Raw genomic sequence first — 25904 nt, forward strand, 5'->3', positions numbered from 1 at the left:
CATCACGATCATTGATAGAGATAGATAGGTAGATAGATAGTAAAAGGGTATCGACATGGTATATGTATGTATATGTACAGAGATGTCAAATGTCAACCAAAAGAAATATAAAACAAGCAACTGAATAATCTTGCTACAACCCGAGGCTTCCAGAAGCCTGTCAATAGCATCTGCTATAATAATTATTGCTGCGGGCAGTCGGGCATCCCCGCTGCGCCGGGCGCACCACCGCCCTTCATGTCGTCCATCCAGGGATTGGTGACGAGTTCTTCGGGGGGGTTGCCTGCGGCTTGCATCTGTATAATCAGTTAGTATCACATTATGAAAACGTCCCGACACACCATATAGTGTAAAACGGGTTGAAAAAAAGATGGATGAACAAACCTCCTGCATCTTCTCCCACACAAACTCCCTACACTTCGGATCCTCATCCGTGAAACCCTCTTCCTCAAACTTGCCCACAATCTGCGCAACGATGCGCGCCTGGTCCTCATACCGCGCCATATCCTCATCCGAGATCTTGCCCTTGCCCTTGTTGGCCGTGATCCAGGGTCCGAATTTCCCGTGGAGTTCCTTCATCGGCTCGTACAGCATCTCCTTGTTGGACAGCTGCTCCATCATCCCCATGAACATCTTGGTGAGGTCGCCGTCGTCGCCGGCCCCCGCGGCGCCCGCTTCGACGGCTTTGAGGAGCTGCGCGACGAGGTCGTCGGAGATGTCGTCTTCGGATGCGGCTGCTGTCGCTTTGTCGCCGGATTCTTTCATGCGGTTGATGGTGCGCGAAATGGCGTCGTTGAAGTTCTCGGGTGCGTTTCCACCGTCGCTACCGTTGGCGGCGGGGGATGCGGATGCCGGCGCACCGCTGCTGGTGTTGGCGTGGGCAGGGGCAGCTGGCGCATCGCTGCCATTCTCAGCCATCACGTCTGCCAGAAGCTGCTTGATGAAGTCTCCCGGCGGGATCCCGCTATCCTCTAACTGCTTGGTGAACGCGTCGGCGCCCTGATCGATAGTGCTGGCGAACTCGTTGTCGTTGGCTCGGCCGCCGGATGATTCATTGGCGCCGGGGCCCATCATGCTCGCCATGTCCTGCTCCAGCTGCTTCATGAAGGCCGCTTCGTCGAAGTCGTCGCCTCCGGGGAGGCCACCGCCTAGCTGGGGAGCTGGGGTCTCGGGTTTGGGAGTGGCGGGGGCGGCTGGCGCAGCGGGTTGGGGTTTGAAGTCGTCGAGGACCTCTGCATTTATAGATAAGTATCGTATCGTTGGATAGGGCTGGAAAAGGTAGATAAAGGATGAACTACGTACCGTCCAATTCATCAAAGTCCGATTCATCGTCATCGTCATCGTCATCGTGGTGTTTTGCTTTCCCCGCTTTGGTTTCCTGTCCGGAGGGCTGTGTCTCTGTCCGTGTCTGCTCCGCGGGCTGTACAGGAGTCGACTCCGACTCCGCCGTCGTCACTTGCTCTGCTACTGCTACTGTCGACTCCGACCCCTTCGCGGTGTCATCCCCCGTGGTGGTGGTGCGGGGATCCGCGGGGGCGGGCGTGGCCGTGGCCGAAGTGGACGCCATGTTTATTGCCGAGTAGGAATGGATCAAGAGGGTTGGTTAGTCACGAAGACAGGGCTGGTGGGGGGTTCAAAGTTGAGGAAGTAGATGGAGTCGAGAGGAGGAGATCTGAGAAAGGGATTAATTGGTTGATTGATTGGAAGATTGGGTTCTGGTTGGTTCTGCATGTGAAGACTGTCATGTTGGTGGGAGTTGAGGAGGGCGAATGATTAATCAAGCTGTGGTTGGCGGGGATGAGCCGAGAGCCGACCGCCGCGGTTCCTGTTGATGGGCTTGTTCCATTGCTGGATTCTATAAGGCGATAAGGGGATAGCTGGATTTTATAAAAGGAGGAATATGGAAGTGGAAATGGATGTCGGAGTTGGATAGATATATCTACATACACTTTTACCAAAAGGCAAGACAGGTTACAAAACACTTTGAGTGGTGGACGGACTGGAGGGAAACCTCAGGCATAAGCAGACAAGACATGTCCTACTCAGACAACAAGACATCAACAAGGCATCAACAAGACATCAATGAGGCATCAACAAGGCCATCCCGTGACCACCCCGTCACCTGACAAGGCTCATTAACGTGCCACGATATACGGCGGACCAGAACATGCGATGATGAATTGGTTCTGGTATCCATCGAAAGACGCTCGAGTCTCGACTATTCGAGAGGAATGAGCGACGCCGATCCTCCTGCCAAGGATATAGACTATCTCCAGGCCACTTCACTAGTAGTTACTGCGATTACGAACTGCAATAGTCTACGGATATCAGATAGTTACTGCAGGAGCCTGGTAATGGTAACCGTCCCAGTTCGGTCGGCACCTAATTCCGCGCTGTCCCCTCGAGTCCAAGGCCAAGTCGAGTCGAATCCCCGATCAGACCACGTCCTTCTCAGATGATCCTTCGGGGTCCGTGGCTGATCCTCGTGATGTCACGTTGCTTTTCTCGACGTCTTGGGATCTCTTTTCCCCGGTGAACGGATCCATGTTGGAGTCTGTCCCCCGTCGACCAATCCTCCGGGATCTTTGTCCGCGGAGGGGTGTGAGGGGAAGAAGTCTGATCCTTTAAGCTGGGATTGCGTGCCGGGTTTACAGTCAGCATTGTTGGTGGTGGTTGTTGTGGCTAGCTTGGTTGTCCAGGGGAGCTGTAGCCTGTTGGAGAAATTAACATGGGGGGGAATGAACGGCATGCCCCTCCCGAGCGAGAGAATCATGTAGGGTCATGTGCGCATCCTCCCGTCCCCGCCTCTTTCCCCCTCCCCCTCGCAGGGGTGTATGATGATGATGAAGATGCTGAGGTGGCCACTGGGAACAGCAGGTGTCGGACGGGGGCGATAGAATTGGGAAGGGAAATTTAGTCGACAAGTCGGTTGGCTCCGTCGAGAATACCATAGTTTGGTAAATGCTGGTACTGTCCATACCACCAGCCGGTATCGGTCAGACAAACCCATAGTACATTTGACACCTGTAAACTTCAAGCTGTTCTATAAGTTCCTTACCGTCCATTGATGAACCTACTCATCTGGTAGGTTATGATGTTAGTTGTTGGATATGTTCTTTCCTCCGCGATCACGAAATCAAAACGGCCAGCCCTGTTGAAATTGGCGTTTGGGGCAAACGGAGAAAAAGGGAAAAAAAAAAAAAAAAAAAAAAAAGAAAGGCGTGGGTCCCGGACAAGCGGCAAACCCAATACACACGCAAAACCAGCAAAAACAGAGAAAAACTCTGCTGACCACACCGGGTCTTCTCCGCGGACAATCTTGGTCTTTATTCGACGCCTGCCATGCGGTGCGCGATGCGATGCAACTTGTTCTCCAAGACTCCAACCAACGAGGATGATATCCGCCCTCGAGGGGGGCCCTCCTCGCTCAACTCTTCTACCATAGTACGTTTCATCCGGGGAGCTCAGATCTCAGGTACTGCGCGGACCATCGCAAACCGACCGTCCTACCGTCGGGGAAGGTCAACATCCGCCTGGATCGAGGATCCCCTCAATCCTCCCCAACTCTCGTATTAAGTCGTATCAGTGGAAGTCTCTCCGCAAGTAACCTGTAGTAACCTGTCGTAGCTTGTGGAGAAGAGAACGGTTGCGCCGTATTACCGCTGTACGGTGCAGGTGGAAGAAACTGGTCGGTGTCTGCCTGTCAGCTTGGTTCCATGCGACATCCATCATCCCTTTCCAATTCCCCGTTCAGTTTGCAGTGTCCACCCGTTGTCTGTATGGGGTAAAACCACATTGTCGAGCCACTGATTCTGGGTATCCCCTTGAATGGTTTAACCTGACCGGGCTGGACCAAGCGGATCCTCGACTGGGGCTTCATCTCGTTGGAGTGGATCGGGTGCCGTCGAGACCAGCTGGGTGAACATGAAATAGAAAAGAGTACACATGAAAGTCAAGTACGTTGTAGCTGTAACAGGAGGGAGACAGTCGGATGGGAAATACAATCAAAGAGACTATACTCCGTAAGCAACGTCATCGTATCCTGTATGGATATCGGATCTCGAGCGTTCACCGGGGAGCTATGGAGAGGAGAAAGGAACCACCCCGAGGGACGTCATCTCCCGGCCATTCGTCTCTCTTTATTGATTTCATGGAAGCCAGATCTCAGACTCCAAGAGTTCCAAACAGGAAAAAGGAAAATTCAATTGAATACACAAATTGTAAGTAAAGAGGGGCCAACCTCAGGCCAGCACGGAGGGAAAACAACCGCCACCGAATCAGATCCAGACGGCGTCCTCCGCTTCTCCAATGGAATCCATTGAATGAAGAGTATAAGAGACAAATCTTGGCGAAGTGGACTTGGTATTCTCGGCTCCGGTGTTGGCTTGGGTGGTTCACCCTCTGACAGACCCTCTTTCTGTCGCGTGCCCCTTCCTCTCCCCCCCTCTGGAGCTCCGCTCGTTGGCCACTTCAGCCTTTTGCTCTCCACTGCCCCAAGCTTCCACCCTCTCTGGAACTTCCCGAGCCTCCCCTCTTGATTTTTTTTCTTTTCTTTTTTTTTTTTGCCTTTTTTCTGGTCTTTTTTTCCCTTTCTTTGCTTTTTCTCTCGCTCTCCCATTTCCCTTATTAACGTCGGGGTTCTTTTTAGTAAATAATTTTACCTCACATCTTCCCACCACCCGCTACTTCCCTCACATCTTCCCCTTCTAACCTGCTGCCCTGATGCCCTGCTGGTTATCTATCTATCTATCATCAATTTCCTTTATGTCACGTCTGCCTTTAGTCAACCTCTGTCGCTTCTCGCACGTCCCTTCTTCCCCATTACCCGCGCGTTTCTTGCGGTTGAAGGCTATCAGACACCCCGCCGGTTAAACATCCTGCCCGCTACTGGATGGTTTCCATTATTGATTGTTCTAATAATCGTTTCTCCCCGACTTTCTATTTATATTCTCCCTGATTTATCTTGATCGTGAGGGATCTTTGATACCCGCAATAGATCGGTCCCGATCTACAAGAGGGGGGAATATTTTTGTGGTCATTGTCAATTCGCCATCATCGGGTTGCCGTGCTGGGATATTTTTTTTGGCCTCTTTTTTTTTTTTTTTTTTTTTTTCTTTCTTTCCCCCATTTAATAAACAAGGGAAGAAAAAAAAATAAAGAAGAAAAAAAAAACCCCCTCTTTGCTTCACCCCTTCTACCATAGTCACTCTGTGGGTGTGGTTTCGGCGGGGAATTGCAATTCGGATTCAATATCAAAGGGAAACCCCAGAAAAGAAACACAGGAACACTTTGAGGAGGGCCAATAGAGAAAATTGCCCCTCTCACCCATATCGATAATCAATGGTCTCTATGATCGAAACCTCCAATTCTACACACAATGACCCGGCCATGGACCCGGTCGTGCCCAAACCAGAACCCCTTGCGGAGGGGTCCATCAGTTCAGCGGTATCAACTCCCGATCCGGAGGGGGAATTGATGCCCCAGGATGTGACCCAGACGCAAAAGCGAAAGGGTGGTCGAAAACCTGTACGTAAGAAGTCTTTCTCTCTCCCTCCTTCTCTCTGTCTTTTTATATGTTGGTGTCAATCCGGGGCCCCGCAATCTTTATCTCTGCAGTTATCAACCGTTGTGACTACATTGTCTCCTCATTGATCGGTTTTGTCCCACCTTATCATCACCCCTTCATCGTCCATCCGGATTGGCCTTTTGCTTGCTCTTTATCTCATCATCCCGGTCTTCACCTGTCTCCCCTGTCTTTCTTATCTTGTTCATTTCTTCTTCCTTTTTTATTTTTATTTTTTATTAGTTCCCCTCCTTTCTCTTTTCTTTCAAACACTTTTTGATTCATCGGGTTGCATTGTATTAACACCTTGTCAGATCTATGCCACTTCCGAGGAACGGAAGCAGCGTAACCGTCAGGCCCAGGCGGCCTTTCGCGAACGTCGCACCGAATATATCCGCCAGCTCGAGTCCACCATCAAGCGCAATGAGGAAACCCTGCAGACCCTGCAGCAAAACCATCGCACCGCTGCGGATGAGTGTCTAATGTTGCGCTATAAAAACTCCTTGCTGGAGAGGATCCTTTTGGAGAAAGGTATGTCTTCCTTTCACTATCACGCATTCCAATGCTCACGACTACACAGGTATCGATGTCCAGGCCGAATTGCGCTTGAAGACGGGCAATCCCGGGGCCACGGCGGGTAAACCCAACCCGGTGGCTCCCAAACCGTCTGCGTCGCTGGAACGGGCCGCCGTGAATCGGAACACCGCCCAGCGGCATCCTACCGGGATTGCCCCGAAAGGAGATTCGTTTGGCATGTCACAGCATCGGGAGGGCGCCTACGGGATCCCGTCCCCACAGTTCCAGGCCACCCCGCCGTCACATGTCTCGTCGCCGTCGCACACCAAGTCCCCGGGATTCGCCTACCAGGGCGCGATCTCCCCCGTTGCGATCGACCCGCAGCAGGCTCAACAGCAAGCCCAGCAGCGCTCCCAGATGTTGTCGCACTCGCGGAACGTGAGCCAAGCCTCACCTCCCATCAGCCTCGGCCAGCCCGAAACGGCCGACCTCAAGGCTACCATGCCGGCACAATCTCGCGCCGCACGGGTCGCATCGGCCTACTATCCATCGCCCTTTCAAAAACACTATGACCAATTAGGTACGGCTACCCTTTGGCCCATGTATGTCGACGAGTGGTCGCTAATATATCTATAGAACAAGAATACGACGCGCAGGCGGATCTGCTCGATGAGGAACATGAGCCTACCTCGCAGTACATGTCGGGCTTCAACCCCGGCGCCTCGGTTTCCTCCCTGGGAGCTCGTGGCCTGGCCCAGTTCAACCCCCCGGCGAGCGAAGGGTCCAATGGCGCATACAACAACGCCAACCCACTACTGGGGAATTATGAACCCATGTTAGACACGGACCCGTTTGGACTGAGCGCCAGCATGCATTTCCAGACCCCATTTAGCTACGAGCAAAGCGGTGCCCGGCCATAACATTGGCATGGATACGGTGCACTCATCATTGAGCAAGCGATAACCGCTTGCCATTGAATCCAGCAAAAGCAAAAAAAAAAGTTACTCCAGTAATCAAGCGAAGAAAAAATACCCCTTCCTGTTTTTGTCATGACGTCATGCGTGACCGGAAGACAAAAGTTGAGGCTCTACAGCATTGTTCGGCGTTTTTGTGGTGGATTCATGTCTTTTTCTTCTATTAAATAATCATATTCGACGTGGATGGAGGTTTGGAGAGCAGTGTTCAGTCATGAGCTGTCTATGACTTGGGCAAGTCGACCGTGAGGGGCCGGGAATCGGACTGCGGCGCAGCCGAACCGGGCTCAACATTTGACTCTGCTGAAGATCCTATCTTCCCATCCTTTCTAGTTTTATCTCCAGATTTGTCTCCCGTCTGTCTTTTTACTTGTGCGGCGGCCTTATTGTTATCTCGGATGTTGCGATGTTGAATTGAGTTGATGTATATGATCCGAGCGACGGAAGGATTTATCGATGATGTCTTCTGCATGAATATGAGCAAAACCACCTTCCCTCAGATTAAACTTTTCTTCTCTCCACAACCTCAATGACGCAAAGTCGATAGATCCGATCGTGGGAGAGATTCCCGTGAGTAGCTATCGAGCTCTCTCAAGCTGAGGATTCTATGATGCCATCTGCAGGTCCCGGTGACGCCAATACCCTAAGCCCTAGACCCTTTCGGCCAATCAACAGCGGAACTGCCGGATTCGCTTAGCAGCAATGCACACTATACCCGATCGGGCCGGTGCAACCACAACCAAACCGTCTGCCTTCAATCCACCGTCACACGCCTCTCCCCCCCCCCTTCCCTCATTACCTATCTCCATCATCATCATCTCCCCCATCTCCAACCCTCTTTGTCGGAGTCTACAGCGTCGAGGTTTTTAACCCGTCTCGTCGCGCGACCCCCCGCCCTCTTTCCCTTATCAAATTGCTGCGATAACGGCGAGCCTTCCCCCGGAAGGCCCCTCATAAACCCAGGCGTCATGGCCGACGTCCGGTCCAAGGTATGTGTGTACCGAAACGAAGTCGCCCGTGCGTTGTGTGAGGAGAGAAGAAGAAGACAGTCAAAAGAGGAGGAATGGAGCGATAAACCATTGAAATATCGAAATCATTCAAACTTCCTAATTTTGGAGGACTTGGATGAGATTTGAGAATCAATTGGGGTAGTAGGCGCGGGGTTGAGCCCGAGGGAGCCGGGAAAACCAAAATCTCCTCACATTTCTTCTTCTCTGGTTTTAAATTTGATTGTCTTTTTTTATCTTTTTTTTCTCCGGGCGACTTCGAGATTTGAAACAAAAAAGAAGAAAAAAAAAGCAAATTGCTAACGGTTGTTCCAACGTTGTTTTAGAACCTTTACGAGCTTCTTGGTAAATCTCGCCTTTTGTTTTAAGAATACCCGTGGAAGAAAAAGGAAATGACATGTCTAACCTCCGACCCTCACGATTACAGGCAATGATCCTGAATTCGACCCCAACAGAGCTCCTGAACCCCCCACGCGAGCTATCGACAAGCCTGTTGCTCGCGCTGGCAAGCGCGATGCCCCCAAGGAGCCCGTGAGCCAGGCTCCCGCCGAGACCAACAACCGCCGTGGTGGTCGCGCCACCGGCAACGAGGCCGGTATGTGGTGTTACCCAGGATATAGGGCAGCTCCGGTGTCTTGAGCTATGTCCCGCACGGAACTCTCCCGCTGATCTTGAATGCTTTAGCTTTCCGTGACCGCAACGCCGGCCGCGGCAACAACCGCGAGAAGACCACCGAGGAGACCCAGGGTCCCCGTCGCCAGCGTGGTGACCGCGCCCCCCGTGACCGTCAGTCCCGCACCGGCCAGACGTAAGACCATATTCACAACGTTCTTATGACCGTCAAACCCACTGACTTGGATCTAGCGGTACCCGCAAGCAGGTTGCCCAGGGCTGGGGTGGCCAGAGCGGCGAGAAGGAGCTGGCCGACGAGAAGGCCGGCGAGAAGATCGCCCACACCGAGGAGGCCGAGCCTCAGACCCCCGGCGAGGCCGAGGAGGCCGCTGAGAAGACCATGTCTCTGTCCGACTACCTGGCCGAGAAGGCCGCTCAGGGTGACCTCAGCGCCAAGCCCGTCCGTGCCGCCAACGAGGGCAGCCAGCTCGACAAGAAGTGGGCCAGCGCCAAGGAGATCAAGCGCGGCGAGGAGGAGCAGGAGTACTTCAAGGGCAAGGAGGAGAAGGCCCGCCGCGAAAAGCAGCGCAAGGAGAAGACCTTCCTCGATGTCGACCTGCGCTTCGTCGAGCCCCCCCGCGCCGGCGGTAGCGCTCCTCGTGGCGGCCGTGGCGGCCGCGGTGGTGCCCGTGGTGGCGCTCCCCGTGGCGGCCGTGGCAACGGCCCCCGCGGTGGTGACCGTGCCGGCCCTGCCCCTGGCGCCGCTCCCGCTGTCTCCGTTGACGAGAAGAACTTCCCCAGCCTTGGCGGCAAATAAGGAATTCTACCGTCGTCGGACCGCGGGTGTAACTCTCCTTTCACGGTCTTGCATCGTGAAAGCTGGAAGTTCACTATTTCCCAGGTCAACAATGCGAATGTCAATCCATATGGCTTAGAAACATTGCAAATTTGAGTATGAGTATGCTGCTGCTTGAAACGGCTGGACTTTGACTTTTGTGTGCACCACAAATCTATCTGAACAGCAAAAAAGGAAACGAGATGAGATGATGAAACCCATTTCTCATGATTAGGTTTTTCTTTTTCTTTTTCCTTTTCCTTTTATTTTTTTTTTTATTTATCGGAGAAAAAAAAAATGATGTGGCCTCCCCCTCCATGTAATTTGATTTGAAATGTCGAAAAATAGGAAAGAGAAACCTAAAACACAAAAGTATAAAAAATTGGTGGAGGCTGCGTTGTTGCAGTCGTTTGCTTTATTATATCAGTTGGTATTTTGATGTAGTGTACCTATATGTTTATCCATAATGCTCTCTTTACCTCTTTACCAGTAAGATCAAGAAACCCTAAACCTTGCGTTAGGCCGGAACATACTATACTCCATATAGTACGGAGTAACTGGACACGATGGTGTGTGATATTTGGGGTGAAAAAACCGCGCTCTTTCGCCCCTGGCCGGTGATGCCTTGGCCCTTAGGTCTCCCAGCGAACCATACTTAGCTTGTTAGTTTGCCCACTGTGGTAGTGTGGTAGGAGAGTATATCTCAGCTGGTCTCTCATAAGATGTTTAATCTAAAGCATCTCATCGATCATCTAATATACTATGATTCTTGATAACTCTTACTTTGAGCTAAACAGATCTAGCTAAGTTGTTACCTAAATATCTTTAGACCATGGGACTGAACAGACCTAAACTATATATGTCTCAAACAGTACTGCTGAGTATCATACCCAAAATAGGGGATACGTACGTTTCTGAATAGATACCGTGATATATAATGAAACAATGATTTCCCCGCATCAACCGAACTGACTGTGGTAAAAAGCTGCTTTATTATGTCACCTCACTGAAGTTCTGTGCTTTATTTGTTGTACCAGCGTCTGCTTTCCCAGTTAGCACGTACCACTCACTCAAGTATGTCTTCATTTACATATCCAATACTCCCACCAGAGCCGACTGTAACTCGTATGATCCGCCTGTTGCCGGATGAGGACAACGACACCCCAATTAAGTGCTCGCTGTTCAATTATACCCTGGCCAGGGAGTGCAAGCGCAGAGGCAACCACCTCTACGAGGCCCTGTCCTACGTCTGGGGAAGTGGTGTCAGGTCTGAATCAGTCATATTGGACGGCTCTCCTTACCTTGTTACAGGAAGTCTTCATGCGGCGCTATCGTACCTTCGAGACTCCCAACTCGATAGAATATTGTGGATCGACGCGTTGAGTATCAACCAAGAAGACGCAGATGAGAAAAGTCGGCAGATTCCACTTATGCGGATGATATATGCCCAGGCAAGCTGCGTCATTGTCTGGCTTGGAGAGGCTACACAACCACGCGATGGAGGGCTGGAGTATATTCGCCGTATCTCAGAAGATCAGGTTCGAAAGGGCGTACCCACAGATGCCACAAATATGGGAGCGCACCATGCTGCATGCTTAGATTTGCTACAGCATGCTTGGTTCCGCCGTACTTGGGTAAGAGAATGCTTTGCAATTTGTATAGCTCTTACTCATCGCCAAAAAAAATACATAGGTGCTCCAAGAAGTCGGCGTTGCACGGTGTATCACTGTTATGTGTGGCTCTGTCCCGATCAATGGACACACATTCTGTGAAGGCATTGGCCAATTGGAGCTTCCTACCCGTTTACAACGCGTGATTTACCCAGTCGTTCGTCTCATGAGAGGGGCGATATTTCGCTCAAAATATGAGGTTAACTCACGCGGTGCCATCTGTCTAGGTCAATTGATTGATATGTATCATTCTCATCAAGCTACCAACAAGCATGACAAGGTGTATGCTTTACTGGGGCTTAGTTCCGATGATCCTAACACGCCCTCTCTGAAACCAAACTATAACCTCCCATGGACTGAGGTTTATAGACAGACTGCTTCATATATATTTCCAAGAAACTGTTCCGTGGAGACTTGGCCTGACAGGGACGAGGCCATGATCAAGGGTAAGGGATGGGTCTTAGCTCGGATTGACTCTGTCCACGAGGTCATTCATGAGTACGGCCATCAGTTCATTCAGATCCTCTATACTGATAATACCCAGTCGCGGCATTATCAGTCTATATGGGGCAACGAGTGGACACTGCCGGCTTCTGCAGCATCAATTCAAGAAGGTGATCTGATTTGTCTTCTGGACGGCGCCTCATGTCCGAATATTATCAGACTATGCAGGGACTATTTTATACTGGTCACAACAACCGCATTGCCTCAGCAGAACAACAAGAGCAAAGACTTGAATCCAAGATCAGCTCAAAAGATTGATTCGGGGGATCCCCCAGCTACGATATTCTTCTCTTGTGGGAAATATCCCCGAACGGTGCCGGGAGCTTGGATGATCCCCAAAATTCAACAGAACTCAACATTAGAGTGCCAGAACTCCAAGAAACACCTCAGGAGGGCGAAAGGCGGTTAGCCGATATGGCAGTTATTATGGAGGAGATTGTCAGAGCAATGTTAAAGTCAGGAGTCTCCAGACCTCAGGCGATAGAGCGGTTACTTTGTCAGAGTGGAGCAAGTATTGCAATCACGGAAGGATTGGTCAAAAGTGCAGCAGCACATCATGAATCCGATGCATATACGATCATGGAACTGCTATTCCAACACCATGGTCCAAGTTTACCGATCCCACAAGGAGTGGTCAAGTCAGCAGCAGGGAACACGGGACCTTGTGGTTATGAGATCATGAAGAAGCTTCTTTGTCAACATCGAGGAACAAGCCTACCTATCTCCGAAGGTGTGGTTAAGGCAGCGGCGGGAAATACCGGGCCCTGTGGATATGAAATCATCAAACTTCTTTATCAACATCGAGGAACGAGCCTACCTATCTCCGAAGGCGTGGTTAAGGCAGCGGCGGGAAATACTGGGCCTTGTGGGTATGAAATCGTGGAGCTTCTTTGTCAACACCGAGAAACGAGCCTACTTCTCACCGAAGAAGTGGTAAAGACAGCGGCAGGAAACGAGGGAGATTATAGTAATGGTGTTAAGATCATGAATCTTTTTCACCAACAGCGACCGACAGGTCTACCGATCTCTGAGGAGGTTGTCAAGGCAGCTGCAGGAAACAGAGGCTATTACGGAGTTGGGGCTGAAATCATCGAACATCTCTTACAACACCTGGGGCAGAGCCTGCCGATATCTGAAGAGGTAGTCAAAACAGCAGCAGGAAACACCGGTTCCTGCGGATACAGAATCATGGAGCTTTTATTTCGACGTGAAAGAGTGAGCTTGCTGGCTTCTGAACAGGTAGTGAAAGCAGCTGCAGGGAATGTCGGAAACGGGCATGAGATACTAATGCTTTTAATTCAACACCGAGGCACCGAACTACCGGTCTCTGAAGAAGTTGTTCAAGACGCTGCTAAGAATACTGGGCATAATGGATATGCAATCATGAAGATCCTCTGTCGACACCTAGAAGCAAGCCTGCCAATCTCTGAAAGGGTGGTCAAGGCAGCAGCCGAGAGCACTGGAGTATATGGGTATCGAATGAGAGAAGTTCTCTCGCAGCATCTGGCAGCGAACCCTACACTGAATCAGCAACACAGGAGATGAAGGTCAACATCAGGCATACATTTTCTTGTGATATACCGCGTATGGCTTACCAGGTTCGACTGGACAGCTGGCTGAGACGAATCTTCTTCTAGCAAGTTCGGCCGATTGCGTTCCCACTAGTACAGGATTTTAACCATAGTTACAATACATATATCTCCATTGAGTCAGAGCGAGAAGACTTATCTTTATACCACAGACCACGATGCCAGCAGCAGCAAAGCACTTTCCCTAAGGAACACCATACCGGATACAGTAATTCACCATCACCGCCGAATACGGAGTAACTGGTATTAGTTATAGAGTTATAGGAGTGCCCATTCAATCCCGTAACGAAGCCCATGTATGGCGAGATGAGACAGGTGCATTGGGTCAACATGCATGTCATAGACTTGCGGATTTTCTTTCCCACGCAGATTCTTCATGTTTTGCAAGTTGTAACTATCCGCAACCTTTTTTTTTTTCATAACCGTGTGTTTGTTTAGGAACAATACATGGGACCGATGATAAATAAAGACAAAATTTGACATCATATTTCATGAAATCGAAACCAATCACCCAGGAATCCCAACAAAAGAAGACATGATCATTCACAAATGGCAGCTAGAACCTATATACAATCACCACTTGATCACCCCATGCCCAGACCGTCAAGTCAAGAGCGAGCTGCTCTGAAGAAAGAGTAGCAAGATAGTCTACTCATCATCCAAAGCAGCAGCAGCCTCCTCCTCCCTCTTCATATAGTAATCAACCTCACTGAGCTGGCGGCGTCGAAGCTTCGTCAAGTCATGGCCTCGCTTCTCAGCATGTCCGAATTCCCGTTCATGACGTTCAAGAATCCCATTGGTGTTCTCGATAGCCTCCGCGTGCCGCTTGCTGATGCGGCCCTCTTCGAAGTTGCGTTTGCCGTCATTGCGGCAGCAGCTTTCCGGAACGCGGCCGCCGAAAGAAGCGCTAGTAGGACAGGCGCCCTTGTTGGGCTCCTCGCGGCAGTTGTACCACAGGTCGTTGACTTTGACCTTGTTGACGGAGCCGGTGGGAGAGCAGCCCAAGACGTCATAGCAGTCGCACGGGTTATCGCAGGAGAGCTGCACGTAGTCGTGGCAGGGACTATCTATTATGGCCCACTTGCCACTGCCGATGTTGAAGAAGCCCCAGTTGTAGCCTGGGCACATGGCCGACACGAGCGGCAGGAGGGGAAGAAGGGATAGGGTGGCTTTGGGGTGCATTGTGGTTGGGTGGGGAGGTAGATGGCTTGATAGCGGGTCGTGTGTATGTGTGTTGAACGGTTATTTTGGTCGTTGTTGGATGGGAGAATTGGAAGATAATGATAGTTTGCTGTTGTGCTCTGGTCGGGATTATTATCACGGTATCGCTCTTTATATAGTGTCGATGCAATCACTGTTTTGATTTTGATTAAGCTTAGTGCTTATTAGGAAAAAAACGGATCCATTTTAGTTCTTATAGTTGTTGGGGGCGGCTTGTCTATATCCGAGCCACATCTACGTACAAGAAGGAATAGTCGAAGATCAAGATATTCAGGGGTCTAGGCAGTAGATATAAGTATATATCAAGTAACTTGAAGATTTATATACTTAGGATCTCCAAGACTTGTCCCTGTGAGATTTTTAGTCTAAAAGAATATATTAATGTAATTACATATTAATCCTGATTACGGGGTAGGCTGAGTATTGTCATGCTGGATATGCCCCCTAAGTTCATACAACCTTCCTGGGCCTTCTCGAAGCCAATAATGCCATTTCTTCGAGGATAACAGCTAGTAGACGTTCCCAGACAGCGGCACAGATCTTTTTTCCGAGTTGTCGATCATCAGATGTGTCTCAGCCTTGTCGAGATTGCATAGCGCCAGAAAGATAGAAAGAGAGCCGTAGCATTGGTATAGTGATATAGGGTAGCCACGCTACAGATAACATTGAACAAAACGAATATACTACTATAAAGATGGTTCGACTACTCCTGTGCCGTTCCATACAGCCTATCCCCAATATCTCCCAAACCAGGCTTCACAAACCCTTTCCCATCGACCTCCTTGTCTACCGCACCGACCACCACCTCCGTCCCCTCCGGCCAGGCGCTTGCCACTGCGCGCAAGCCGGGATCGCTGCCCAGCAGCGAAAACAGCGTGACGTGTTCGACGCCCCAGTCTCTGTAGACAACCTTGTTAGTTGCCGTTCTGCTATACTCATGATCTTATGTAAGGGTAAACGTACTTCATAATATCAATAGCAGCCGTAGCAGTACCGCCCGTCGCAACCAGCGGGTCAAGGATGTAAGCGCGCGTAATGGCAGGGCTCTTCTTCGGCAACTTGTTATAGTACTCGACAGGGCCGAGGGTGTGTTTCTCGCGGAAGAGGCCCAGGTGGTGGATAACGGCGGTGTCGGCGACAGAGGACGGGAGGCTGGAGATGAAAGAGTCGACCATGGAGAGACCCGATCGGAGAACGACGATCACGGCGATGGGGTCGTTGGTGGGTGGGGGAGGAATGTGTTTTGCGAGTGCGCTGGTGAGCTCGTTGATAAGACGGCGGACTGTGGGTGGGGGGAGGGAGAGATTGCGGAGCTCTGTGAGGAGCTGCGACGCTTTGGGGTCTGCGATTTGGGTGATGTTTTGGGGGAGCGTCATTTTGGTTGTGAATCAATGGGTAGGAAGGAAAAGAGGAAAATGGATACGGGAATGATATTGGTAGGTAGTCTTGGGGTTGGGATGATGGGGATTATATGGGATGTGATGCTATACTATCCAGATAAGACCTGACTGCAGGGCGATAAGATAAGGGCGCATACTATCGGATCGAGGGACTCGATGATAAACCCTTATCATATCTTATCGGACGTTATCGGTGAGATGGAGATGTGGGTTCGCCGTTGCCGTTCGCCGCGAGGGGCCGAACAGCGTCATCGGCCGACCCAGCTCGGCCTGATCCATCGCTGTGTCGTCTTTAGGGAAGAGAGCTGTTGCTTATATAGGGTTCATAATGGAGGTCGATTTGGACACAGAGCGTTCAAAGCATCCATACAGTAGGAACCAACATGACCGATATCCAGTATCTGAAAAGCCTCCAGGCCGTCCGCGACAGGGCCCACCAAGTCCTCGGAGCAGCGCAGAGTGGAGACCTGTCCCACTTTGACTATCACCCAACGCGCATGGCCTCGACAGCGGAATACGTTGCTGATATCATTACGGTAGGTCCAGCCTCAACACTGCCCTACCACACAAGCTGACCACCCGTAGCGGGACTATGGCCCAGACAGATACGATCAAATCCCTCCTCACGGACGATGGCAGCACTTCGACATCGGAGGCGTCCCGCGCATTGATCGTCTCACCAAGCAGTGGGAGCTAGACGGGTGCGATAAGCGTGAGATTGCGCGCCGCCTGGTTGATCTCTTCTTCTTTTCCGTGCTGGTGGACGCGGGCGCCGGTGACGTCTGGCGCTTCACGGAGCCTGATACGGGACATGCTATTGGTCGGAGCGAGGGTATTGCTGTTGCTTCCTTGTACATGTTCACTTCGGGTGCGCTGTCGAGCCAGACGGGCGGGGGTGTCTGCGTTGATGGTATGTTTCTTAACACCGGAGTAAATTGGTGGAAAGAAATTGGCTGACTGAGGCCGATATCTTAGGACATGCCCTCGCCGCTCTGGATAGTAGCGTCTTCCAGACGCACTTCCAGATTGACAGCAATAACCCCATGGTGGGAGACCAGTCGCGCGTGAACCTCCTCAACAACATCGGGCAATCGCTCCTCCGCATGCCCAAAGTCTTTGGCCCGGACGGACGCCCTGGTCAGCTCGTTGGTGTGTCAGCCCTCACACCCAGTCATTACCACCACCACTAACATCCACCTCTTCCTACATAGACTACATGCTCTCGCAGAAGAAAGAATCCGAGTCCCTAGACTTCACCACCCTCTGGACAACACTGCAAGACCTACTCCTCCCCGCATGGCCCAAAGACCGCACCCACATCGCAGGGACACCCCTCGGCGACGCCTGGCCCCTGCAGACTTTGGCCCGCCTGAACGCCAACGAAGACACCCCCAACAACACACAGCACATCCAGCCCTTCCACAAACTAACACAGTGGCTCGCCTACTCGCTGACCGTGCCGTTCGTGCGCGTCTTAGACCTACACTGGGCAAACGACGACCAAGGCACGGGTCTACCCGAGTACCGCAACGGCGGGCTGTTCATAGACCTAGGCGTCCTCACGCTGAAAGACGAGGACCTCCGACGCGGTCGTGAGGCGTCCGGACAGGATATCCCTGCGTTTGGGGCTAGCAGCGATGTAATTGTTGAGTGGCGCGCTATGACGGTGGCGCTGTTAGATGAGTTGCATAAGCTTGTTGCGGAGCGTCTTGCTCAGAAGGGGGTGCGGCTTAGTCTGGCGCAGATGTTGGAGGCGGGGAGCTGGAAGGGGGGGAGGGAGCAGGCTGCTAAGTTGAGGCCTGAGACACGGTCGGGTCCGTTTATCATACAGGGGGATGGGACGTTGTTTTGATTTTATTTGGTGGTGGGGAGATTATATGATGGAAAATGGTGGTTTCTTGTGGGCTTTATTCGGGAGACTTCCATATCTTACTTAGGTCATGGCATCTTTCTACGGGTAAACATGCTATGTATCAAGAAAATACATACATCTAGAGTCTGCATGACAACCTTTGGAATATTAAATTCCCACACTAACTCGTCTCCAAATAAGGTAATCTATGCGCTATCAAGATATTATATACAGTATCACATACAAATACAACGTTATATCCATCAGATAGCAAGACCCTACCACTCGCCAATTGGTGGTTTTGGTCGGATGGATAAGACAAGACGTGCTAGCAAGATCCGCATCCGGTTCTAGAATTTCAACGCAAACTGGATATCAATAGATAAACAGGATAGACACACCTCAACTAAAATCACACAATGCACAAAACCATATACATGCAAACTATATACCAAGTGTCGTCAAAATGTGCATTCCAGAGCCATAGACATCCCTATTCAAACCCTGTCCGCAAAGCCTTGACCTCACAGTACCATTGAAACAAAACAGAATACTAATTCATAAAGAACCACAGGAAGCTTCGAAGTCTCAAAACTTGCTCCCCGTCCCATAAAACCGATCCCCAAAGTCTCCCAGTCCAGGATCAATCTCCCTACGAGGCAACGAGTCAGCAAAACAACTCACATATCCAAAATAGTCAACAATGGTAAACTCACTTCCTCGCAGTAAGCGCCTCATCAATAGCAGCTGTGACCACTCGCAGACCCGGATAAGTTGAAAGCAACCTGTCTAAGCCGTAGCGAGCGGAGAGGATATTCACGAAGATGATGTTCTCTTCGGGGACGCCAGCGTCCTTCAGGACGTCGATTGCGCAGCAGGCGGATCCGCCTGTTGCGAGCATTGGCTCGAGGATTAGAACGGCTTTGAAGCAGTCAGTACTAGCTTGAGATACTCTTGTTGGGGCATTCTGGATGGAAAGATGGGGAGAGCTACCGTTTGAGGGGATCTGCGGGGGGAGTTTGGAGTATAGGAGGGCGGGGAGGGTGGTCGTCTCATCGCGCTGGATGAGGATTGTGCCGAAGGTTAGGGGGCCGCTGTTTTTACCATATGTTAGTTACTATCTTTTTTCTTTTTGATAGGAGACACGAAGGTGGGAGGGATTGAAGAGGGAGACATACGTATAGGCCCTGCGCACGGCATTATCGAGACTAGCCCCCGCACGGAGAATGCTCACAGAGGTAAGCGGCTGGGTCTGGCGAGCACCGTAGTATGTCGATCCCGTCGGGCTCGTCACGGCGAGTTCCTCCACAGGTAGGAGATCAAGCGCTGGATTGTTTTAGAGATATAGACCTATATAGTACACTACCCAGGTAGGTAGGTAGGTATGTGAGCTGGAAAGGGCAGTACCTGCGCTGATTAGCTGATCGGCGATCCGCTCGGTGGTGCTCGAGAAGGTAGCTCTGGTGGTACTGGCGTCACGCAGGATGCTCATCAGGCTGAGGAGATGACCCCGTTGAGGGAGGAGGAAGGTTCGTGCGGAGGAAGAGCCGGCATGGCTGTGGTGGGTCTGATTGTCGTTGGGGGTGGTGCTGGTGTGGGAGATGGTCATTGTGGAGACTTTTTCTTATTTCTGGATGGATTGGGAGTGCGTGGATGTGGTTTTATGAGGCATTGTGGTGTCTATGGTTGGTGTATGCTGATATCTGTCTCATTGATCAGCTGTAATTCAGCTGTATCCCCGCGCGAACGATGATGATCGTCTATCTATCTTATCTTGAGGGGTGGAGATAAGAGATAAGAGATAAGGGCTTTTGATAGTGCATTGAGTTGGGACTGCGGAGTACTGATGTCAGTTAATATCAGTCTGGATTAGTATGTGTGGTTGGAACAGACATACCACTAGAAACCTGAATAATTGTGTACTGTAGACTCTTTCTCCCAAGGTTCCACTGGTAATTGGTTATGATATGAGTTATCATTGGATTGATTTTGTTATTTGATTGTATTAACTCAAGTATTTCTGCTAGATACACTGTTCCATCCATAGCAGTCACATTAATGAAGCTTCCTCCAAAAGCTACAATATAGTATAATAGATCCCTTTCCACATAGTTCAATACAAACTCAAGCAAATAACATCGATATCCTGCCCACATTAGCACTTCACCATCACCTCCGCTGAAAACAAGAAAAAGAAAGAAACTTACGACTCCCCATTATGCGTCCGCCGCACAGCCTCCGCCAGCGTTGGACTCACATCCATCTGGTATATCTTACTACAAGACCGCGCATGCTCCGGCAGAGGCAAAGTGTTAGACACAACCAGTCGGTCCAGCTGACTGTTCTCGATGACCTTGACCGACGGCCCGCTCAGAAAACCATGCGTCACGATAGCAATGCACTTCTCAGCGCCCTGCTCCTTGAGGATGCTGGCTGCCAGCGCCAGCGTGCCGCAGGTGTCGGCGATGTCGTCGACCAGCACTGCCGTCTTACCAGCCACGTTGCCTACCAGGATCATCCGGCTTACCTGGTTCGCTACCTTGCGCTCTTTGTGGATGATGGCGAGGTCGACGTGGAGTCGGTCGGCGATTGTGGCTGCTCTATTATCAGGGTAGTGGTTAGACTAGAAGATAGACTGAGATGGAGGATGGGTGGGTTCGTACCGCTTTGCGCCACCTGCATCGGGAGAAACGACAACCAGGCTGTCGGTGCCATAGTTGTGCTGGATGTGCTCGATCATGCTTTTTTCGGCAAAGAGCTTCAGCTATGGTCAGAAGGAGTAGATCCGAGTATAGGGCTGATTCTCACACTGGAAAGTAATGTTAGCTTCACTTTACCAGGGCTAGGGAATCATACTTATCAACTGGGATGTTGAAGAAGCCCTGAATCTGGGAGGCGTGGAGATCCATAGTCTAACAATCACAGTCAACCAAGAAAACAGTGTTTTATCAACGGACAGAAGCGTACAATAACATGGTTGCAGCCCGCACTCTCCAACATATTAGCCACAAGCTTCGCGGTAATCGGTCCGCGACTGCGATCTTTCTTATCCTGTCGCGAGTACGGGAAACACGGGATGACAGCCGTGACTCGCTTCGCGGACGCAATCTTGCAAGCGTTGATGGCAATCAGCAGCTCCATCAGTCGGTCATTGACAGGCTCCGACGCCGTCTGGAGAATGAACACATCGGCATTGCGGACTGAGGCACCGATGGAGACGAACGTTTCGCCGTTGGAGAACCGCGTGGTGACTAGGCCGTCGGAGCCGACGGGGTATCCGATTCTGAGCCATCCATTAGATTGGAGCGTTTGGTCTAGGGTTGTCTTGAGTTACCTGATGCTCACTTGGCTTGCCAGCTCGCCGTGGCTGCTTCCTTCGCGGCGTCAGTTTAAGGACATGGATACTACGCCAAAGCCTGAGGACATACCAGATAAAAGACACAGGCCCATTGTCATTGACGCGATTGAGATAAGCTGCAGGGGTTTGCAGCTCCCATTTCTCGCCCTTGCTTTACAGAACAGGGGTTATAAGGACCATAGTACTTTTCCATGGTGGATTGGGAGTGGGAGGTTTCTCGATAACGCGATATCTCGTATCAGATGTTGATAACGCAGTGATAAGTCTGATAAGATCTTATCAGGGCTGGATGCTTTCCCCGCATTCTTTCGGCTAACTAATGTCTTGGGAGATGTTGGCCGGTCGGGATAGTGCGAGCATCCTGGACAAGATCGGTCTAGTCATCCAATTGCTTAAAGGCTTGTACGTAATCGGTGCTTCGGCGGTTATCCCCGGATTCTTTGGTGAATAGCTAGGTAGTCTGCTTGGCTGATATGTCCGCTCGTGAGTGCCCTTAACACGGCCAATTACAATGGTGATCATTACTCAAGTATCTGGAAGAGGTAGGTGCTTAGATCTAGGTAGTATCTGAAGACGTAATCAGTATGCTGACATATACGGGACGAATGATTTACTATCAGCCTAGAAACATGGCATTATTTGTAGCATAGCGTTGATATAGAATTGGAACAAAGTGCATACTAGTATGTAGCTGGATTCAGTCTATGTATACATGATGAACGGTGATTTGTGAAGGAGAGAACGTATATTTTCTTATTGATATTCTATAAAGCCTGACCGTACACGATTGTCCATCTACTGATTCGTAGGCATGGCCAATCCCGTCTTCGCAGCAGGAGCATCTCTGCTCGCCCACTTAGACGTGACCGTCTTCAGCTGGGTATAGAAGTTGACGCCCGGGCGTCCGTAGAAAGTACTAGCACCACCTCCTGCAACACTCCTCTTGTTACCAGTGAAGGAAAACATAGGCAGGGGGACCGGGATCGGAACGTTGATTCCAACCTGCCCGGCCTCGATGTTCTTGCGGAATCGCTCTGCCACCGCCCCGGAGGACGTGAACACCGCCGTGCCATTCCCGTACTCATTCTGGTTGATCAAATCAATCCCCTCGTCCAGGGAATCCACATTCAGGCAAACCAGCACCGGCCCGAATACCTCTTCGCGGTAGCATTGCATCGAGGGACGCACGTCGGTGATGACCGTCGGGCCCACCCAGTTGCCATCGGGATAGGACTTGGGCTTATACCCGCGGCCATCCAGGAGGATGGTGGCTTTTTCGGCCTCGGCACTGGCAATCAGTGTCTCAATACGCGCCTTGCTCTGCGGCGTCACCACCGGGCCTAGGTCCGCGCCATCTTCGAAGCCGCCGTCCACGCGGAGCGCTTTGGCACGCTCGACGAGTTCGGGCAGCCAGTGTTTCGTTTCTCCAGCAAACAGGGCTACAGACAGGGCCATGCAACGCTGTCCGGCAGCGCCAAAAGCAGCACTGATGATGGCATCCAATGTCGAGTCCTTGTCGCAGTCGGGCATGACCAGCGCGTGGTTCTTTGCGCCTAGATTGGCCTGTACGCGCTTCCCGTTCGCGGAGCCCCGCGCAAAGATGTATTCTCCCGCCTTGTTGCTGCCGACGAAGCTGATCGCCTTGATCTCGGGTGCATCGAGTAGGAAGTTCACCGTGTCGTGGGTTCCGTGCACGACGTTGATCACGCCCTTGGGGAAGCCTGCCTGCGCGGCTAATTCCACGAGGATCATGGCGGCGCCCGGGTCCCGCTCGGACGGTTTCAGTACAAGCGTGTTGCCGGTGATGGTGGCGATGGGGATGCACCATAAGGGAATCATAGCGGGGAAGTCTGCAGCTGTTAGTTCATGCCCAGAGAAAAAAGAATTAAGAAGGCTCATGGAGGCAATCTACTTACTAAACGGACAGATGGCAGCAACCACTCCCAAAGCCTCACGGTACGTCCGCGTCTCCATGTCCCTGGCGACCTCCAACACCTCGCCCTTCATGTATTCGGGCCCCGCACACGCCGCCTCGGCCACTTGCAGGCCACGGAGGACATCCCCCTTCGCGTCCGCCAGCGTCTTGCCCTGCTCCAGAGTGATCATGGCCGCCAGACGGTCCCAATTCTCCCGAATCAAGGCCACGTACCGGAACATGATCTGCTGGCGGGCAATAGCCGAGGTGCGCTGCCATGCGGGGAATGCGCGCTGGGCGCTGGCGACCGCTTCTGTCAGCTCGTCGCGGGTCATCTGCGGAACGCGAGTGACGAGGTTGTTGGTGGCGGGATCGTGCACATCAATCTTTTCGCCGGCGCTGGACAGGCGGAATTCATTGTCGATGAAATAGGGGGTGTCTTTGGGGTTGGCTATGCGCTCGTGGGATCGGGGGAACACCGTCGATGTCGTCCCCAGAGCGTCTTGTGGAGTCACAGATTGGGCCATTTTTTGTAGGAATTATTCTTTCTTGATTGTATCTTCTGAAAAGACGGAAGATGAAGGTAGACCGTGATAAACAAGGAAAAAATGTTTGTTTACAGATGTCGTCCATTTTGTAATGGTCCGTGGGGAAACGTCCATTGAGCGGGGTCAGATAGGGAATCAAGATAAGGGCAGCGATAAGGGCCGAGATAAAGCGCCCGATAAGACAGGCTGCTTATCAGTTCTTATCATCGGCCATCTCCCAGTCTCGACCGATTCCATGCGAGGTCGAAAGAATACAAAAGCCTCCCAATGGACGGACATGAAGGGAGACCATCGTCTTTTCCTTCAGTATCTCTCAGGGTGTTATTTTTTTACTATCCTGTCTTCCCTTCCTAAGTCATGACTGTTCCAGACAACACCAACCCCGAAGGCAGCGGGGCCCCGGCCAGTGCCCGGGGTCAACGCATTATCGTATGTGTCCCAGTTGGAGCTCAATCCCTTTGCACAGTCTCGTCTAATCCCACTCCAGCTCACCACATACCCTGGCCAAAGTGTCGTGGATCCCGTCCCGTTAAAATGGGGCGCCGCAGACCCCCAGGAGCGAGGCCCGGTACTCGTGTCGCGGGCGACCAAGTCCATCACACGCCGCAACGCCATCGGCGCCCACGGCGGCAGTTACTCCGTTTACAACGCCCTCGCCGTCGCCTCCGGAGATCTTCCCCTCAACTTCACGCCCAGTTTTGAAAACACACAGCCGGTGTTCGACTTCCCCGCCCAACCGGCCTGGGGCGACCCGACCAAGATCGTGGCCATGGATCCCTACGGCCACGACACAGTCCGCCTCTTCAAGAACCACCTCTCCAACGGCCTAGACATCCGACCCACCATCGCCGTAACCCGCGCAACCATGCGCCTCGCCGAAGTCAGCGAGTCCATCAGCAGCGGCCGGGTCCCAGTCGACGGCGACATCGTCGTCAACAAGGCCGGTGACGTCCGCGTGACCAAGGCCGCCGTCGAGCCAGTCTGGTATCTGCCCGGCGTGGCTGAGCGTTTCGGCGTCGACGAGTCCACCCTGCGACGGACACTCTTCGAGCAGTGCGGTGGCAGTTTCCCCGAACTGATCACCCGCCCGGACATCAAGGTCTTCCTGCCGCCCATTGGCGGACTCACGGTGTACATCTTCGGCCCGCCCGAGAACGTCTCCAACCCCGACGTTAAGCTAGCCCTCCGCATCCACGACGAGTGCAACGGCTCCGACGTGTTCCAATCTGATATCTGCACCTGCAGACCGTACCTTGCTTTTGGTATTGAGGAGGCTATCAAGGAGGCCCAGAACGGCGGCTCGGGCGTGGTCATCTACTTCCGTAAGGAGGGTCGCGCTCTCGGCGAGGTTGTCAAGTACCTGGTTTACAATGCGCGCAAGCGGGGAGGCGACACGGCGGATAAGTACTTTGCGCGGACAGAGAACATTGCGGGTGTACGAGACGTGAGTGACCTATTTCCAGTTAATATCCTTAAAGAGTGGCTGCTAACTTCCACAGATGCGCTTCCAAGCCCTCATGCCGGATATTCTGCAGTGGCTGGGCATCAAAAAGATCGACCGCATGCTTTCCATGTCGAACATGAAGCACGACGCGATCGTGGAGCAGGGAATTCCGATTCTCGAGCGGATTCCCATTCCAGACGGTACGCTCTCTTCTACTTTATCACTTGTTCTAGTTATATGGATCCGTCACTGACAAAAGCAGATATGATCCCGGAAGACTCGCGCGTGGAGATCGACGCCAAGATCAACGCAGGATATTTCACCACAGGCAAGAAGTACACGACGGAGGAACTGGCGCAGATTGAGGGCCGGGGGTGGCAGAGCTGGGAGGATGTGCCGCACTAATAGTTTAATGCTGATGGATAGGGTGTTGTTTTTGGAGCGAAGTATGTGATGACAGGGTTATGAGCTTGGCCTGACCCGGTCTTACTGAAATTGAAACTTAGAATATCAATATCAATAAACTATCAAGTATAACAACTTTTCCTATAAATTATGTACGTGTTCTTCTACCAGGGATAGTTCTTATCAGTTGGACTATCTTATCGCTATAACCCTAGAAGTAGAGATGGTATCGATAAGCGGCTGTCTTTTCTTCTCCGCTTCTACCTCGAGCTTGCACTCATGATGCATGTTTAGTTAAATCATCGAATTAGTAGGGAAAGAAATAAGTTATAAAGTTCAAGGAGAAAAGTAGAGGTAGGGAGAGAGAATAGAGAATAGTGGTCTATGATCAATCAGTCCATTGAACGCTGTGAATCAGCCAATGTTTGCGCCGTGATGCCCCAACCATCTAATCAACTGGACAGCTAAACGCAGACATGATTTTCCACAGA

The 25904-nt window shown here is 51.6% G+C and overlaps 12 protein-coding genes across 12 annotated transcripts; 6 read left to right on the plus strand and 6 right to left on the minus strand.

Annotated features, from left to right (window-relative positions):
- Positions 1-11: 11 nt before the first annotated feature.
- pex19 (putative peroxisomal membrane protein receptor Pex19) lies at positions 12-1899 on the minus strand. Its single transcript, XM_024842214.1, has 3 exons — positions 1303-1899; positions 385-1232; positions 12-296 (listed from the first exon to the last, which is right to left on the minus strand). Exons 1-3 carry the CDS (start codon positions 1565-1567, stop codon positions 183-185), a joined length of 1227 nt encoding a protein of 408 aa, XP_024696705.1. The 5' UTR covers positions 1568-1899; the 3' UTR covers positions 12-182.
- Positions 1900-2978: 1079 nt separating this feature from the next.
- Positions 2979-4122, plus strand: P168DRAFT_9152 (uncharacterized protein). Its single transcript, XM_024842212.1, has 2 exons — positions 2979-3444; positions 3628-4122. Exons 1-2 carry the CDS (start codon positions 3092-3094, stop codon positions 3920-3922), a joined length of 648 nt encoding a protein of 215 aa, XP_024696706.1. The 5' UTR covers positions 2979-3091; the 3' UTR covers positions 3923-4122.
- A 1218-nt stretch (positions 4123-5340) lies between these two features.
- P168DRAFT_228495 (putative bZIP transcription factor) lies at positions 5341-6999 on the plus strand (the record flags this gene model as incomplete). Its single annotated transcript, XM_024833135.1, has 4 exons — positions 5341-5526; positions 5878-6094; positions 6144-6659; positions 6716-6999. 4 exons carry the CDS (start codon positions 5341-5343, stop codon positions 6997-6999), a joined length of 1203 nt encoding a protein of 400 aa, XP_024696707.1.
- Positions 7000-8021: 1022 nt separating this feature from the next.
- On the plus strand, positions 8022-9489 carry stm1 (putative telomere and ribosome associated protein Stm1; the record flags this gene model as incomplete). The annotated part of the gene is made up of 5 exons (XM_024839759.1): positions 8022-8042; positions 8387-8405; positions 8488-8655; positions 8745-8868; positions 8925-9489. The coding sequence occupies 5 exons, from the start codon at positions 8022-8024 to the stop codon at positions 9487-9489; spliced, it is 897 nt and encodes a 298-aa protein (XP_024696708.1).
- A 471-nt stretch (positions 9490-9960) lies between these two features.
- P168DRAFT_300875 (HET domain-containing protein) lies at positions 9961-13264 on the plus strand (the record flags this gene model as incomplete). The annotated part of the gene is made up of 8 exons (XM_024838477.1): positions 9961-9996; positions 10055-10076; positions 10305-10314; positions 10380-10413; positions 10545-10581; positions 10618-11141; positions 11200-11974; positions 12046-13264. 8 exons carry the CDS (start codon positions 9961-9963, stop codon positions 13224-13226), a joined length of 2619 nt encoding a protein of 872 aa, XP_024696709.1. The 3' UTR covers positions 13227-13264.
- A 654-nt stretch (positions 13265-13918) lies between these two features.
- On the minus strand, positions 13919-14452 carry P168DRAFT_314241 (uncharacterized protein; the record flags this gene model as incomplete). The annotated part of the gene is made up of 1 exon (XM_024839760.1): positions 13919-14452. The coding sequence occupies one exon, from the start codon at positions 14450-14452 to the stop codon at positions 13919-13921; it is 534 nt and encodes a 177-aa protein (XP_024696710.1).
- Positions 14453-15124: 672 nt separating this feature from the next.
- P168DRAFT_308235 (uracil phosphoribosyltransferase) lies at positions 15125-15909 on the minus strand. Its single transcript, XM_024839177.1, has 2 exons — positions 15455-15909; positions 15125-15390 (listed from the first exon to the last, which is right to left on the minus strand). Exons 1-2 carry the CDS (start codon positions 15865-15867, stop codon positions 15195-15197), a joined length of 609 nt encoding a protein of 202 aa, XP_024696711.1. The 5' UTR covers positions 15868-15909; the 3' UTR covers positions 15125-15194.
- A 365-nt stretch (positions 15910-16274) lies between these two features.
- On the plus strand, positions 16275-17743 carry P168DRAFT_228807 (URC4/urg3 family protein; the record flags this gene model as incomplete). Its single annotated transcript, XM_024833154.1, has 4 exons — positions 16275-16427; positions 16477-16788; positions 16854-17040; positions 17103-17743. 4 exons carry the CDS (start codon positions 16275-16277, stop codon positions 17741-17743), a joined length of 1293 nt encoding a protein of 430 aa, XP_024696712.1.
- A 419-nt stretch (positions 17744-18162) lies between these two features.
- P168DRAFT_323305 (uracil phosphoribosyltransferase) lies at positions 18163-19393 on the minus strand. Its single transcript, XM_024840673.1, has 5 exons — positions 19151-19393; positions 18922-19069; positions 18737-18837; positions 18460-18664; positions 18163-18395 (listed from the first exon to the last, which is right to left on the minus strand). Exons 1-5 carry the CDS (start codon positions 19350-19352, stop codon positions 18332-18334), a joined length of 720 nt encoding a protein of 239 aa, XP_024696713.1. The 5' UTR covers positions 19353-19393; the 3' UTR covers positions 18163-18331.
- Positions 19394-19946: 553 nt separating this feature from the next.
- On the minus strand, positions 19947-20998 carry P168DRAFT_229955 (ribose-phosphate diphosphokinase; the record flags this gene model as incomplete). Its single annotated transcript, XM_024833211.1, has 4 exons — positions 19947-20343; positions 20407-20501; positions 20581-20655; positions 20711-20998. Coding segments are annotated over 4 exons (855 nt in total), but the record flags the coding sequence as incomplete, so codon positions are not given.
- An 898-nt stretch (positions 20999-21896) lies between these two features.
- P168DRAFT_323307 (CoA-acylating methylmalonate-semialdehyde dehydrogenase) lies at positions 21897-23571 on the minus strand (the record flags this gene model as incomplete). Its single annotated transcript, XM_024840674.1, has 2 exons — positions 23018-23571; positions 21897-22951 (listed from the first exon to the last, which is right to left on the minus strand). Exons 1-2 carry the CDS (start codon positions 23541-23543, stop codon positions 21897-21899), a joined length of 1581 nt encoding a protein of 526 aa, XP_024696715.1. The 5' UTR covers positions 23544-23571.
- A 289-nt stretch (positions 23572-23860) lies between these two features.
- Positions 23861-25540, plus strand: P168DRAFT_323308 (uracil-regulated protein 1). The gene is made up of 4 exons (XM_024840675.1): positions 23861-23993; positions 24052-25008; positions 25064-25208; positions 25271-25540. The coding sequence occupies exons 1-4, from the start codon at positions 23922-23924 to the stop codon at positions 25411-25413; spliced, it is 1317 nt and encodes a 438-aa protein (XP_024696716.1). The 5' UTR covers positions 23861-23921; the 3' UTR covers positions 25414-25540.
- Positions 25541-25904: the final 364 nt, after the last annotated feature.

This window comes from Aspergillus campestris, assembly GCF_002847485.1.
Source record: "Aspergillus campestris IBT 28561 chromosome Unknown P168scaffold_1, whole genome shotgun sequence".
Classification (NCBI taxonomy): Eukaryota; Fungi; Ascomycota; class Eurotiomycetes; order Eurotiales; family Aspergillaceae; genus Aspergillus; species Aspergillus campestris.